Below are 14,721 nucleotides of genomic sequence, written 5' to 3' on the forward strand. Positions count from 1 at the left end.
ATTACTTAGAAATTATGGTACTATTACACCTACACCTCACTCCGGGCAATGGTATAAACCAAGGTCCTATTATGCCTCACTCCGGGCAGAGGTAAGAAATTATGGTCCTATTTCACCTCACTCTGGGCAATGGTAAGAAACTATGGTCCTATTTTGCCTCACTCAGGGCAGTGGTAAGAAATTATGGTCCATTTACACCTCACTACGGGCAATGGCAAGAAACTATGGTCCTATTATGCCTCGCTCCAGGCAATGGCAAGAAACTATGGTCCTATTATGCCTCACTCCGGGCAATGGTAAGAAACTATGGTCCTATTATGCCTCACTCCAGGCAATGGTAAGAAACTATAGTCCTATTATGCCTCACTCCAGGCAATGGTAAGAAACTATGGTCCTATTATGCCTCACTCCGGGCAATGGTAAGAAACTATGGTCCTATTATGCCTCACTCCAGGCAATGGTAAGAAACTATGGTCCTATTATGCCTCACTCCGGGCAATGGTAAGAAACTATGGTCCTATTATGCCTCACTCCGGGCAATGGTAAGAAACTATGGTTCTATTATGCCTCACTCCAGGCAATGGTAAGAAACTATGGTCCTATTATGCCTCACTCCAGGCAATGGTAAGAAACTATGGTCCTATTATGCCTCACTCCAGGCAATGGTAAGAAACTATGGTCCTATTATGCCTCACTCTGGGCAATGGTAAGAAACTAGGGTCCTATTATGCCTCACTCCAGGCAATGGTAAGAAACTATGGTTCTATTATGCCTCACTCCGGGCAATGGTAAGAAACTATGGTTCTATTATGCCTCACTCCAGGCAATGGTAAGAAACTATGGTCCTATTATGCCTCACTCCAGGCAATGGTAACAACTATGGTCCTATTATGCCTCACTCTGGGCAATGGTAAGAAACTATGGTCCTATTATGCCTCACTCCGGGCAATGGTCAGAAACTATGGTCCTATTATGCCTCACTCAGGGAAATGGTAAGAAATAATAGTCCTATTATGACTCATTCAGGGCAATGGTAAGGAACTCTGGTCCTATAATGCCTCACTCAGGGCAATGGTAAGAAACTATGGTCCTATTACGCCACACTCCGGGCAATGGTAAGAAATTATAGTCCTATTATGACTCATTCAGGGCAATGGTAAGAAACTATGGTCCTATTATGCCACACTCAGGGCAATGGTAAGAAACTATGGTCCTATTACGCCACACTCCGGGCAATGGTAAGAAATTATAGTCCTATTATGACTCATTCAGGGCAATGGTAAGAAACTATGGTCTTATTATGCCACACTCAGGGCAATGGTAAGAAACTATGGTCCTATTATGCCTCACTCAGGGCAATGGTAAGAAATTATGGTCCTATTATGACTCATTCAGTGCAATGGTAAGAAACTATGGGCCTAGTATGCCTCACTTAGGGCAATGCTGAGAAAGTATGGTCCTATTATGACTCATTCAGGGCAATGGTAAGAAACTTATGGTCCTAGTATGCCTCACTTAGGGCAATGCTGAGAAAGTATGGTCCTATTATGACTCATTCAGGGCAATGGTAAGAAACTTATGGTCCTAGTATGCCTCACTCAGGGCAATGCTGAGAAATTATGGTCCTATTATGCCTCATTCAGGGCAATGGTAAGAAACTTATGGTCCTAGTATGCCTCACTCAGGGCAATGCTGAGAAAGTATGGTCCTATTATGACTCATTCAGGGCAATGGTAAGAAACTTATGGTCCTAGTATGCCTCACTCAGGGCAATGCTGAGAAATTATGGTCCTATTATGCCTCATTCAGGGCAATGGTAAGTAAGTATGTACCTATTATGCCTAACTCAGGGCAATGAAGAGAAACTATGGTCCAAATATGCCTAACTAAGGGCAATGAATAGAAACTATGGTCCAAATATGTCTAACTAAGGGCAATGAATAGAAACTATGGTCCAAATATGCCTAACTAAGGGCAATGAATAGAAACTATGGTCCAAATATGCCTAACTAAGGGCAATGAATAGAAACTATGGTCCAAATATGCCTAACTCAGGGCAATGAATAGAAACTATGGTCCAAATATGCCTAACTAAGGGCAATGAATAGAAACTATGGTCCAAATATGCCTAACAAAGGGCAATGAATAGAAACTATGGTCCAAATATGCCTAACTAAGGGCAATGGTAAGAAATTTTTGTCCTATTAGGCCAAACTGACATGGTAATATTAAGAAACTTTGGTTTTATTATGCTTCACACTTTGTTAGTCTATCATTCCAATATATTTATATGGTAAATTCAAAGATAAATGATTCGTGCATGTTAGTACGCCAAGCTCAAACATCATGAAAATACTTAAGTCTTTCTCAATCGCAAGCTGAATTAGGTCATCATTTTTTCACATTACAAAATGACATGATTCCAACTCTTTTATGCATTATACAAGAAAAAAAGAAAAACGTTTCAAGTGCAACTCAAAAATTATAATTTGACTTCAAGTACAATGATTTTTATGTAACTCTTGAGAGAATATGCTTTTAATAAATATACAAAAATATAAAATTATGAATCATTTTCTTCATTTATCCCTTTGCAGCTAGTGCATGTAAGATAGTTTGGCCAACATATATAATGGTATAATGTGTTGAGATTTAGATTGTTTTTAAAAATTCTTGTTTGATATTAGGGCCCGGCTTTGCACAGTTACATATTACATTCTCAGTATTTTAACCAGGATATAAATAGAATGTATAATCATATCACCATTTAAAAAAACTAAGTTAAAGTAGTTCATGTTATGTAACATAAATGGCAGAACCATTTAGGTTAATGGTATATGTCAAAAAAGACTGTGTGACTAATGACTGATGTCAACTTGTTGTAGTATGTTCATATAACAAGTCAAAACACTGATCAGATACATATGTATTTTTACTAATAATCAGACCAGATTGTTAACAATGTTTAACCACAATTTAAATTCTAATTCACTGTATTTGAAACCATAATACATGTTTACCAATTATAATATGATAATGAATTGATTGCTTTATTTTTTTGTACATTATGTTTCTCATATGTCTGTATTTTTTAATATATTTATATGATTGTTTCAAATGTTGACATTTAAATCACTCTACTTAAAGTTAGAAATAAAGAGTATTTATAAATGCAAAATAAGCTTAGCCAACCATTAGTTTGCATAGATTACATTACGTTCAATGCTTCATTTTGTCTCTCTAAATATCACTATGACTTCTTTGGTGATGTGAAACACACAGATCACTGCAAGTGGATTCAACTCCTATCTTTATTTCTCAGAATATCAAGGGCATGATTAAAACACACCATTCCAGCCACAGTTCTGGGACTTGTTTGCCCTATTTACCAAATATCATTGTTAACATAAAAGTTATATACTTAGTTTAATGTTAATATCTTAAATGGCTTTTCAAATGAGTAACAGCCAAATCGGAATCTTTTTGCTCGATGTCAACATCAAAGACAAGGCATCAATATGAAAAATATAACTACATTAGTATCTAAAATTTTACTAAACCTTTCATGTTTCTCATACCAATAAGTTGTTTGATATATATATTTCCAGGCTTATATTTATTTTTTGTGTTAGTCATTCATTGTTTTAAAGAACTTAAAATAAACTTAATAAGAACTAAAGACAACAATTCCCTATATTAAAATTTGGAATCACAATCAACAAACCCACACCAGAATAGTAACTAGCTGAGAGTCAACAGTGCGAGGTGCATTGCAGTAACTGGCCATGCTGCAACAAAAATGCATGCTACAATACCGCGCTTACTAACAGTTCTACGGTTAGACAGAGTTGCGAGACCAGAGAACCTGAAACAAAAAAACATTCTTCACTACTATGTATGACGTACCATTTGGTTCAAGACGCCTTAAGCTACAGAAATGCCAAAATATAGGTGTACCTTTACGCATAAAGATGTGGGTGTATTTAAGAAATAGAGGTGCATCTCTACATACAAAAGGTGCAGATATATAATGAAATAGAGGCGCACCACTACATTAAATGGTGCAGCAGTTTTCATAAAATAAAGGCACAACTGTACATATACAAATATGGGTGTATTTATAGAGTAATGGCGCACCTCTACAGATAAAATTGCAGGTGGATTTATAAAATAGAGGGACCCCTCTACAGAAAAATGCAGGCTTATTAAAGAAGTAGAGGCACCCCTCTACAGATAAATATATGCAGTTGTATATTTAAAATAGAGGCGTCCTCTACAGATGAAGCTGCAAATGTATTTATGAAATAGAGGCACAGCTCTTTATAAAAAGGTGTGAATGTATTTAAGAATAAGAGGCACACCTCTTCATAAAAAGAAGCAAATATATTTATGAAAAAGAGTAGCACCCTCATAAAAAGGTGCAGTCGTATTTATGAAATAGAAGTGCACCTCTTTTTTACAATAAGCACTCCTTTTAATTTACTAGTAAAATGCAAGTTTTTACCCAATTGGTGCGTCATAGCTACATACTTATATATGTTGTGTTCTGAATGGGAGAAAACATTTTTCACTAAACAGCTTATGATGTGTTCTCAACAAGAACTGCCAACCAAAATGAGCCTTTCAATTTTTTCTAGTTCAAATTTGTGAATGTGTCAGACTGGTACACAGTTAGTATTAGGTTTACATATGTTCAAGCGAATCTTGTTGAGAACACTGTTTGTTCTTGAAAGCTGGGGATAATATGTTAAAAGCATGGAAATATGATAATGCTGTTATCAGTCTTGAAACGAAAATATGGATGAACAAACCCAATCTTTACATTAGAGATTGGCTCTGTGAAAAGCCAGCATATGTAAAATCTAGACATTGAGGAAGTCCAACAAGTATTTGAATAGGGGGCATGCTTTTAGCTTCTGCTTATTTTGACCATGAGCTTTTGTTCCATTTGTGCCCTCCAAAAAGTAGGCTCTCAGCTTTTTGGTTACAAAGCCAACAATTATTCATATTAAAGTATTAGAAAAGTATTAGAATACACATTTTTCCCATCAAATAACAAGAAATAATAAAACTAATGCGCTGAAAAGCATCATGAACAGATTTATTTCATAAAAGGGAAGATATGATAACCAGTAAACTGTATAATACAGTAAACAGACTTGTTTTTTAAAGGGAATAACTTCAGAAGACTTAAGTTAACAAAATTAAGCCCGACATAAAGATGAAGTTCATTAACATTTCATTTGCATAACTTAACCCCAGAATAGCAACACAGAGGACTACATATGGGAAAGCATGCAACATTCTGACATAACTGTCCCAATACTTCTTGATTAATGTCATGTTTAACCGTAAATGAAATTACAGTATTTCATTACCATAATTATATAGCACACATTTTTATAAGCCTTAAATACTTTTCTTACGACAGTTACATTGTGACATTTACCATAATAGTTTTGCAATTGACACAGCCATAATAATTTTAAGAGATCAAAGAACTATATTATATTTTCAACATGACAAATATAAGAAATAACCTATAAAAACAGAGCAAATCTGCAGTACTAATTATTGTAATTCTTAATAAAATAACTATTGCCTTTAATGTTCTACTTTCCTTAATACCTGTACTATGTCTCTAATGACATAAGCAGTGCTCCAGCTAGCCCGTTTTTCAATGGCGCAGCGCCCGTGCCCCTTTTCTTACCGCCCTGCCCCCTTTTTGAGTAGTGCCCTTTTCACAAATGCTCTATTAGCACCAATTATCCCGTTTGTGCCCTTTTTACTATTGAAATCATTATAAAAGATCGGCAGCCCTTAATCCGCTGTCATAATTGAGACAAATTACGTAATACTTATGATAATAGTGTTCCCGCTGGGTGTCACCATGCCCCCATTGACTGCTTAAAATATGCCGTACTGCCCTTTCATCTTACCATGTGCCTTGTCCAAGTCATATGACAGCTAATTGTGTATTTGTGTAGTGAGCAGACGACCTGTGTATTCATAATCCAATAATTAAGAAGAGACAAATAGGGAAACATCGGCAGGAGGCGGAGCTATTGAATATCAGCCAATCAGAATATACATTGAGAATTCGTTCATTTAATGATGAAAATTCGTAAATGCGATAGAAAATGCGAAGGGATGGTGAAAAATGTTGTCAAGCACAATTAAATCTTTTAAAATAATTGTTAATTGTATTGTACTGAAGAAAATCGTCATTTTAACATTGTTGATTTGAAGCAGAGGGTCACGGCCAATTGTAAACATAACAAAGGTGGCGCTAACACAATCAAATACTTCACTATTTCAGTAAATGTTTTTTAAAGTTTATTTGTAAAATATTATTGATGAAAATTTCATTGTAACCCAGAAATATATGCTGATGCTTTATGTAGTGTTTACCTATCGTGGTTATGATCATGTCAAAATTCGCCGAAACCGCCATTTTGTCAGAACGAATTTCGGAGTTATTTTATCAATGTTCTATGTTTTATAAGTGATTTTTAAAGAAAGGGCAGTGATTTTTATTGTCATTTTATTCTAAAACATTAGCATATTAAACATTATTTTACCAAAGACAATTAAAAACAGCCAGGCTGAATGTAACATTCGTACCCAATCCCGATCGTACCAAACTAAGATTCGTCACCTACATATTTGTTTTTTGTGTATTTATTTATTTGATTGCTTCAAATGTTTAACTGTCTTCGATTTTTGGAGAAATATGTGACATTGCACTAAAGGAGACTCCAGACAAGTACAATCATACTACCACAGACAAAAAGACAAATTTTAATTTTGATATTATTCAAACACACCCTTCCAAATTTGGAGAAAAAAACAAACTTTTTTTGTTCAAGTCTGGAAATCATGGAAAATGATTTAAATTGAGTATGAAAACAAATCAAATTCTAGGTGGAGACCCGCCCCCCCCCCCCCCCACAAAACAACAACAAACAAAAACAACCTTGTGACAGGGGTGGACCCCTCCCACAACCACCCCCAATCGCCCCTACACGACTCATGTAGTTGCCCTTTTCAAAACTCCGCCCTGCCCTTTTCAAATCCTGGCTGGAGCACTGCATAAGACTCTCATGCACTTGAACAAGACAACTACAATAGGATGGTAATACTTGACAATTTCTACTCTGTTGTTCAAGGGACATTACTCTATTATTAAAGCAAAAGCAGTCTTCAAAACCACCCACTCGCCCAAGGCCCGGAATTCGCAAAAGTGGAAATTCCAAATACCTGCCTGAACGGTCAAGTCATTTTTTATCCTAGATTGACTAGCAATTTAAAAAATATGTTGATAAAGTATGCAGGGAGACTTTTGGACTGGTCATTATGCTGATTGTACACATAAACCACAAATTTTCATTCATGAACCGTAACCAGTCGATTCCATATGCTGCAGCTGTTTAATGTTATGACCTTTAACCCTAAAAACAATTAACAATAACTAAATACTTTTCTTCAAGGAAGTGATGTTTGGTTATTGTTATGACAAAGAGCGGGGGAAAAAAGGCCACTGTAAGCTAGTCAAAAAAGATTAAAATGATAAAAAGACTAAACAGAACTATGAACGAAATGAGGAAACACAAATCCAGCCATTGTGACAAGCCAATAGACTGTGGCTCATGTATAAAAGTTGTTCTTCAGGTCGGGAATGATAGTTTTCTTGTTGTTGTCATTAAGAGAGTGAAATAAATGAAAACAAGTTTTTTGACATAATTTTATTCAGGCAAGTGAAAATGGTTATGGGCAAGTAAATTTTGAAAGCAACTGGGCAAGTTCAGCAAAAATTATTTCGAAGACTGCTAAAGTTGGGCTTGGCTACAAATATGTTAACAATTATCAGTGATATCATTGAGTTAAGGCCAAGTTAAAGATTTGCATGACACTGCCAACTTCACCAGGTTATATATCAATACCTTGACCTTTTTCTCTGAAAATCAAACAAGCCTGTTAGGTAAATAATAATAAGGTGTTAGCAATAATCATTTCCACATAACCCAGCTCCTACTGTCCCACCTACCCTTCGTATCCTTCCAGCATCCCCATCTGTCCATGCGGAGGATGACCTTGCCCCACCTGCCCGCAACGACCGAGACACAGTGCCCGTACCCGGGGCTCCAAATATCTTTTCCCCATTCAATACGCTGAACTGATCTCCTGTGAGACATAATTATAAATGGTTAAAATCTGTAATAACTGATCCCATGTCATCCTTGTCCATGTACATATGTCAATCTGAGCTTCTGTTTCATGTGAATGGACTGGAGGCACTTATACTTGTAGAAAGCTTTATTCATCCTGAGTGAAAGATAAGGCATTTAATAATAGATTGCCAAAATACATTTTTTGACAAGCATTGAACTTGGAGACTCATGGAAGTACTTGCCTTCTGGTTGTGATACAGGAGAGTTCCTCTTCTTGGTGCTATTGGCAGTCCTTGGTTTGTTGAAGTGTTTGAAGAAGTATGGAGCAGGCACAAGGGGCTGGCGCTGATGAGCCTGGTTGACTGGCACGGTCTTTGGGCGTGAGGGCTCAAACTCAGCCAGGATCTCTGCAGTATTCGGGTTTCTGTAGCTCCTGTTTAAGAAGAATGTACTTCATATAATTCCCTTAATTGTTAAAAAATTAATTACCATAACAAATAGATGCTACTAGCTGCAAGTTCTATATTTAGCAGACTTGATGCATTGTTTATTTGCGCCTCTATATTTCTTACAAAACATTGTTGAAATGACCATGAATGATGCAACAGTGACTGGGGTTACTCTTGTGATATGGGAATAACCCTGTTTTCAACCTGAAAGTGTCTGATACCTACCTGACAGTGAATCCTGTAGAGTAGCTACCCGGGCGGGCACTGACTTTTCTCAGGGGCAGCAGGCTGTGAAGTGACTCCGGGTTACTCTGGTAATATTGGAATATTCTTTTAACATTTTCTGCAATTATTTTATCATTTTTTTCAATAAAAATTCTGTGCATCAGAATCATAAACAAGAGCTGTCACAGTATGTGACGAATGCCACCCGAATGTGACATTGACCTATGAACAAGGTCAGTACATGAAAAGTTAAAGATCAAACAAATACATATGGCAAGTTATTTTTATTTGCCTCTGAACATAAAAAAATACCACCCATACTTGACAACCTACATTCTTATGTCCTTATATTCAGCATTCCATTGTGAATAAACACTAAGTGCATCTTTCACCTTAGAAGTAGCGACATGGGTGTTGCACATGACACGTCGTCTTGGTATGTCGAACACATGTGGCAAGTTATTTTCAAATCTGTCCATACAAGAAAAAGTTACAGCCCGGACATAACAACCAAAACTCTGTATCCTTATATGCAGCACCCCATTATGAATAAACACCTAAGTGTGACCTTGACCTTAGAGGTAGGGACACAGTTCTTGCACACGACACGTCGTCTTGGTATGCCGAACACATGTGGCAAGTTATTTTAAAATCTGTCCATACAAGGGAAAGTTACAGCCCGCACACGACAACCTATACTCTATGTCCTTATATGCAACATTTCATTGTGAATAAACACCTAAGTGTGACCTTGACCTTAGAGGTAAGGACACGGTTCTTGTGCGTGACACTTCGTCTTGGTATGCCGAACACATGTGGCAAGTTATTTTAAAATCTGTCCATACAAGGGAAAGTTACAGCCCGGACACGACAACCTATACTTTATGTCCTTATATGCAGCATTTCATTGTGAATAAACACCTAAGTGTGACCTTGACCTAAGAGGTAGGGACACGGTTCTTGTCGCGACACGTCGTCTTGGTATGCCGAACACATGTGGCAAGTTATTTTAAAATCTGTCCATACAAGGGAAAGTTACAGCCCGGACACGACAACCTATACTCTATGTCCTTATATGCAGCATTCCATTGTGAATAAACACCTAAGTGTGACCTTGACCTTAGAGGTAGGGACACGGTTCTTGCACGCAACACGTCGTCTTGGTATGCCGAACACATGTGGCAAGTTATTTTAAAATCTGTCCATACAAGGGAAAGTTACAGCCCGGACACGAGTTATTGAGCCGGACACACGGACAGACGGACGGACGGACAGACGGAGCGATTTTAATACGCCCACCTTTGGGGGCATAAAAAAAGTATTATCAATGGCTGTTTCATACCTATGCTTCAGTGCTGGTATGCCTAGCCCCCTCTCTTCCCAACCAAGAAGCATTGTATGGTTCGCCCTTGAACTATTACGTATCTGTACAATCTCTTCTAAATTTACTAGTCATCATGTTTGATGATGGCAAACTGTTTTTTTTAATTTCCCACAAAATGATTTATCTATCTTAAGCATTAATAGGGTAAGAGTGGTCTATTGGCGTAGATAGGATTTTAAGAATTATCCCCGACTAGAGGAACATTTTCAGAGACTCTCAAAACTGACACCAGTTCTAATTCACTCAGTATTTGACCAATTGATATCAATTTAAAACTAAAACAATCATGCTAAAAACATGGTATAAAATAAAACATAAAAAGAGCTGTCCTAGTCATGCGCCCCTCTTGAGCCTTGTCAGAACGGATAGCTATTATTAGAGCACAAGAAATATTGCCCCTATGTATTCCCCATCTTATTGCAGGCAATTAGTTCTAAATATTTGTTGGATAGTTTAAGGTAATGACCAACATCCAAACATGTTTGAGGCCTAAGTATACTCTAGTAATCAATAGGACAAGCGTTTTGTGTACAAGGTCACTGCGACCATGACCATTGACCTACTGATCTCAAAACTGATAGGGGCCATCCCCTGGTCATGACCAACCTCTGTACCTAGCTTTAGGATCATAGATATGCTTGACCATAACCTTTGACCTACTGACCATCCTTCCTGCCAACTTTGAGGATCATACACCAAGCATACTCTTGTTATCAATCGGACAAGCTTTTTGTGTTCAAAGTCACCACAAACTTAACCTTTGACCTACTGGTCAAAAATCAAAAGGGCTCATCTCCTGGTCATGATCAACCTGCCATACAAGTTCAAGATCCTTAGGCCCAAGCATACTCTAGTTATCAATAGGATAAAGTTTGGTCTAACAGACGGAACAACAGACGGAACAACAAGTGCAAGGCAATATACCCCAGCATCTTCGAAGCAGGGCATAATTATATAAAGCTGACATAAGGCCCTTACCTTGCAGACTTTCTTAAAACATTCTTCCAGACCAGCAAGGTCATCATGGGCACTGGCCATTCGCTGAACTTCGTCCACTAAAGCTTCGGGTGGGGGAGTGACCATCTCAAAGCCATAATGGTCAGCAAAGCTCATCAACCCTGTCAGGTTTTCTGATCGAGTCACACCATTATTGTTTATTGCAGTGTAGTGTCTGGCATTTTGCCTGAAAGTAAAAAGAATGTTTGCAATTTACAGAAACAATCAGTATTATTACATGACTACCAATATAAATCTTCAGTTACTAGTTTTCATTATTTCATGATTCGTTATATAAAAATCTATTATTTTTTGCTGTTTTATATGAAAGCTATCAATTTGTCTTTGATACTCTTCCGCAGTCAACAGTATGAACTGTTTCCCTCTCGCACAATGACGTTATTGAAATTTCCAAATTTTATTTTTAGATATTATACCATTAACATTTACAAAGTTTCCCTGTATTACTTATAACATTTTTTTAACACTACATTCAAATGAACTTTTGATCAAGTAATAAAACAGTTATTTCATAGTTATTTGGTAACAGTAAAAACTGTTGTTCCTTGAGGATGACATTCTGAACTGATGCCTTTGGCCTATCAGAAGGTTACTTAAAACATACACAGGGCAGTATTATGGTTTTAAAGCATTGCCAGCTATCTATATTTGAGGTTTCATTTCAATCCGTTTAGTATATTCAAAGATATGGCCCGGACAAGAACCCATTTTCCAAAATTATCAGGTACAGGGGAGGTAACTAGGCAGAATAATAGTGCACTGCACTTCATTTCATTCCCATCCATATTTATTTGAAGTTTCATTTAAATCCTTTTAGTATTTCCCCAGAAAAAAAATGGTTAAAGGAAGATAACATCATAAATATGCATGACATGATTATGTTTCTTCTGCACTGCACTTTCTATTACTGCCATTTATCTACAGATCAAGCATTATTGCAATCCCTTTCTTAATGATTTTCTAGATTTGAACCATACAAGCACAGATAATGAAAAAAAAATGGTTAAAGGGAGATAACTTAATATATATTCATAATAGGTTAATGGTTGTTGTGAACTGTCCTTCCTCTCATTGCCATCTACCTATATATGAAGTTTTATTTCAATGTCATCGGTATTAAATTTCGATGTTATTCTCCAGACAAGGGCATGCAAGCAACATTATGAAATAAATGTTTAGGGGAGATAACTTTTTAAATATGCAAGATAGGATAATGGTTCTTGTGCACTGCACTTCCTCTCAATCTATCTATATACCAAGTTTTATTCCAATCCAATAAGCAGTTATCAGAACAAGGGTGGGACTGATGCACAGATGGATGGACAAAGCGGCGACTATATGCTCTCCATTCAGAGAACAGAAGTATTCTCAAATCAAAGAGAATATGTCAATTTCCAAAATACTGTACCTAGAAAAACAACAACATCACTGTAACAAACACATGTAAAATGCTTAAACAAAACAAAAGAAATATCTTATTATCATAAGCACTGAATTCCGTGAAGCCAGAAAGGTACCCATGCTGGTCTGTAAGGTTCTAACTTCCAACACATGGCAGGGTGCAGCACCCTAGAGAAACCCCTACCGTATAACATCATCAAAGTGTCTTGGGTCAGCAGACTTGGCCGGTCCCCACTTCCTGTGATGTACTTGCTGGGGATTGGAGCAGCGTGGTGTCAAGTTCTCTTCATCCCATACTTCCACAGGCAACTTCTTCTGTGCAGGCAAAACAATTAAGTAACAAAAGTGCCAGGGAGCAAATGCCAATGTTCATCTGCTTTTGTTTGTTCAGTTAAAACAGGCCATTACTCAACTAATATACAACCAAGAGTTGTGGGCTTTGCTACACGTTTGACTCTAGTCCCTTTCAACATATGTACAACAAGAATATATTTTTTTGTTATCGCAAAGTTTAAGCAAGCAACACCAAGGCTATCACGATACCTTAACATATTAACTTAGAAAAAGAAAAGGGCTCATAATTATAATCTCATTATATATGAAAACCAAAGCCAAACACATCTTATAATTAACAAGGGGCTTGATACAATAACAAATAAATATAAAGGAATTTTAAAGATAGATATATTTTTATCTTTTATCTAAACTAGATGAACATGTCTGATTAAAGTGTTTATATGTTGCAATAATATAGGTCAGGGCCGTCTTTTTAATGATAATATCAGCCCCATTTCACAATGTAAAAATGAGATGTGTTTCCAAATTGGTTTAAACATTTCTCTTCAGGTTGTCGATCCTGTCTATAAGGAAATAAATTTGACCAAAATCAGATCAAATATGAACTTTTTTTCAGCTGCAGTTTTCCTGCCACTAGACTCTAGGTTATCTAGACATGTACTTAATATGATTGTGATTTTCAATATGACACAACAGTATCATTATACTTTTTATATATAAAAATATAAATATTTTTTGTGTTTGTTCCAAATGCCCTTTTGAGGGGAAATTCCATTTGTAAAGGCACTGTTGCTTGGTCATATTCCCCTAGTGTCGAGAGAGAGCCCTGTAGGAGGTATGTAATTACCAGTTCATTTAAACCCTTTTAAACATTTACCTTTAAGGTACCACCCTTGAAGCCTTTTATACAGTTTTCCTTGACCCTTAAAGATTCAACCATTTTCTGAAATAGTGAAAAGAATACATACAATAGGACCCATTCATATGAGTAAACATATATGAAAATAGATCACAAATTTGACTGAGCATAACTCTGTTACAATAAGAAGAGAGGAATGATGTTTATTTCCAATGTTCCTTTCAATATTTACCATAACATTCATTCAAGTGTCTTTATAGTTTATTACCATCTGTAAGAGTGAATATTTTGCATGGGAATGCCATAATACTCATGAATAAAGAAATGATCAAAAGCGTTGATATCATTTCAAGTATATGTTATAACATTGGTGAGAGCCAAGGCCTTATTCTTGAAACATAACGCAAAATGTTCATTGTACATCTCGAAACTCACATAAAGCATGGATATGAGGAACACGCTCCGTTAAAGAATCTTGAGACATAATTTGCTTAAATCCTAAATTTGTACAAATCCCATAAATATTGACATTATTATTTATAATATTTTCTTGAAAACTGGCTAATGTTCCATTTACACAAATGCTTATAAAAATACCAAATATGGCAAATTCAATTTACGCCTTTGATCGACTAAAATCTTCATTGAAACAGGCCCCAAACCCTAGCTAGCACCAAGCAGGCCAAGATTTCAGGCCCACTAGAGGCATTTTCTTACGGCCTTACTTTGGAAAAGTGTTTTGTTTTCACTTATGCATTCATTCTAATATCAGAATGGTAATCAGTAGGAGGAGCTTAATATTAAAGCTTACTGTGCAATAAGTAACAAGCAAATTAATTCCAACACTATTTTTATATATGCATACTGGATCTACTTATTGTAGGATTAACTTGACAATATAACCAAACTATATGAAAC

General features: G+C 36.5%; 1 protein-coding gene across 4 annotated transcripts in view; it reads right to left on the bottom strand.

Moving 5' to 3' along the window:
* The window catches only part of LOC128208139 (uncharacterized), a 35,350-nt gene that overhangs the window by 16,237 nt on the left and 4,392 nt on the right, over window positions 1-14,721 (bottom strand). For all 4 annotated transcript variants that reach the window (XM_052911519.1, XM_052911518.1, XM_052911520.1 and 1 more), the window contains 6 exons: window positions 13,822-13,887; window positions 12,832-12,962; window positions 11,208-11,412; window positions 8,846-8,931; window positions 8,414-8,604; window positions 8,048-8,184 (listed from right to left, as the gene is read on the bottom strand). In XM_052911519.1, the coding sequence (XP_052767479.1) occupies window positions 8,048-8,184; window positions 8,414-8,604; window positions 8,846-8,931; window positions 11,208-11,412; window positions 12,832-12,962; window positions 13,822-13,887 (816 nt within the window). The remainder of the gene's footprint in view (window positions 1-8,047; window positions 8,185-8,413; window positions 8,605-8,845; window positions 8,932-11,207; window positions 11,413-12,831; window positions 12,963-13,821; window positions 13,888-14,721) is intronic.

The sequence above is a fragment of the Mya arenaria genome, chromosome 11 (genome assembly GCF_026914265.1).
Source record: "Mya arenaria isolate MELC-2E11 chromosome 11, ASM2691426v1".
Lineage (NCBI taxonomy): Eukaryota > Metazoa > Mollusca > Bivalvia > Myida > Myidae > Mya > Mya arenaria.